At 37.7% G+C, this 2,467-nt stretch overlaps 1 protein-coding gene across 1 annotated transcript; it reads right to left on the reverse strand.

Moving 5' to 3' along the window:
- Positions 1-212: 212 nt before the first annotated feature.
- Positions 213-1,158, reverse strand: bou (glycosylphosphatidylinositol anchored membrane protein boudin). Its single transcript, XM_014243518.3, has one exon. It carries the CDS (start codon positions 812-814, stop codon positions 389-391), a length of 426 nt encoding a protein of 141 aa, XP_014098993.2. The 5' UTR covers positions 815-1,158; the 3' UTR covers positions 213-388.
- Positions 1,159-2,467: the final 1,309 nt, after the last annotated feature.

Genomic DNA, 2,467 nt, shown 5'->3' on the forward strand with positions numbered 1-2,467 from the left:
TGGCCAAGAGAGTGAGCTGAAGAGCAACACAGCATGTTGGTTGAGTAATTGAGTAAGCCAGGCTTAAGTCACAACGCTCGCCCTTTATAGATCTACAAGGCATGACGTCACTGAGAGAGAGTTACAAAAGAGCTAAGTAAATCTAGGCGTGTACAACTTACAACTAAGCGAAAATTGTTATAAAAATATGTAGTAAAAATAATACACACAAGTTTTTATAAGTAAACATTTTATTTTTTATTGTAAACTATTTGTATGTAGGACTTGAAGAACACAAGGCACTTTTTTACAGACCAAAAATTAATTATATAATAATTAGTTACAATGATAGCAGGCTTAAAGCTACATATTTCGAGTTATTCATGCGCACAGCTTAGTGTCACCTTACTCAGCAACGCCAAAATCTGGCCAAAATTAAGGAGCCAACAATGGCAGCTAACCATGGTCTTAAGCTACCCGCTGCATTGCAGCCATCTGTGTCGCAGGTAAAGATGCAGGAGCGATAATCCATGCGATCACCTTTGTTCTTCACATAATCACAGTAATTGCCCAAATCCTTGGAAGAGCAGAAGCGTTTCGCACCTATGCCGCCCTCGTAACGCCCAATGTGCTTAATGCAATACTTCGCCTCATGGACATTGGAACAGTTCTGGGGCTGAATATCGGGATCATCGAAACGTTCGAACCATTCGCCACACTGGAAGGGTGTTTTGGTGTCAGAGGCATCGCAGACGTAACAATTTATAGCCAACGTTGTACCACTTAACGCGACGCTGATTAGTAGAATTTGCAGCACGATTTTAATTGAACACATTTTGTTTATTTTGTTTCAGTTTATGAATTTTATAGCACCAGCACGTAAAGAAAGCAAAGGTCAACAGCAGCACAAATAAAAAGTTTTCAGCAATTAACTATGCACTTAACAACAATAAATAGTAAAAATTTATTACGAAGCTTTGGAATAAACAAAACAGCACAGCTTGGCTCAGCTCACAAAGCAACACACACAACTCGCGTAAATAGATGGACGCAATGGGCACGGCGATGACCGTATAAAACGTCAATAGCAAACCTCAAAACGTCAAAAGTAAATGGAAACACAAAGTAAAACAGACAAATGTCAATTGGAAACTGACGTTTCTGGCCGTTTGCTTTTCAACTACATTCACAAGCTGGCCAACCAACCATGCAACTCCCAGCTGAACTCGGTCTCCCTCAGCACGACTTAACTTCACTTTATTTGGTTGTAGATTGGCATTTTTGTATGTGTACATCACACTTGACTTTACTCTCTTGCCAAACACATGCATGTGGGTCAATGTAAAAACCTGGCTCTCACTCTGGCCTTTGCTATCACCACAAAACCACTCATCGCTTGCCAACTTTGTTCGGAGCGGCTTAGCGGTTTATACGAGTGCAGTTTGCTGTCATTTGTGTATACGATAGGCAGCTAGAAACTGACATGCGCTCGCTCTTCCTTTGCTAACTTCTAGTGTTTAGCATTAAATATAATTAGCTGGTCTAACCAGTGTTGTCGCGGATGCGTTGTACAAACGATTTTTATTTAAAATCTGCTTTACTATTTCATCTGTTTCGAGAAAATATTATGTTTTAGTGATTCCTTAACCATAAAGCCATTAATCCCGAAATATATGCTATCGAAATCTTTAGTCCAATTAGTGAGTACTAGTGAGGCCTTAGTAGCTTTAATGTATTGCTTAGCCCGTAAGCTTAAGCCTTAGTGTCTATTCTTTGCAAGTACAGTATTAACTTTTGCACGCGGATTCTAATGTATCTTCAAAACTTTGATAGAATTTTTGTTGCAGAATGTTTTAAACTGATTTGTTTTGAAAGCATATTGATGCTATTGTTACCATCAAAATAAATCGAATTTCGGTTTACACATGTTAAGAAGTATAGTTCCGATCATAGTACCATTGTTGCTCAATATCGGTACCCCATCTTCTTCTTTTTTGCTTTTTGCCTTATGTTTCATCATTCCAACTTTCATACTATATATTAGGATTCGCTTGACGAAGGACTTATTAAGGGTTAATTTAATTAATCGACCGATTTCCTAAACCAACACTCTCATTTCAGTTAATAACAGTTTTTACGTTGGACTTCAAGGCTGTCATTCGCAAAAACGCTGTTGTTGAGATATATGTACGTCATACCTGTGGCAACAAAAATTAAGACAAATCGGTCCTTTAGGACTTTAACTTAAGTTATAGAACTGGATATAATCGATCAATAAGTTATTGTCTGTATTTTCTATTTAAAAGCTTCTTTAAACGCTAGAGTCAATTTGAGCTATATGATAACCCTCATTGCAACAACTAAGAATCAACGGCAAGCTGAAGAAACGTTCACATACCTTATATGTCATCATTTCTAATATGCACACGGTCATCTTAATTGTAATTGGCTTTACATTGGCAAAAACTTCGTTAAAACATTGAAGACC

Source organism: Bactrocera oleae, chromosome 5 (genome assembly GCF_042242935.1).
Source record: "Bactrocera oleae isolate idBacOlea1 chromosome 5, idBacOlea1, whole genome shotgun sequence".
Lineage (NCBI taxonomy): Eukaryota > Metazoa > Arthropoda > Insecta > Diptera > Tephritidae > Bactrocera > Bactrocera oleae.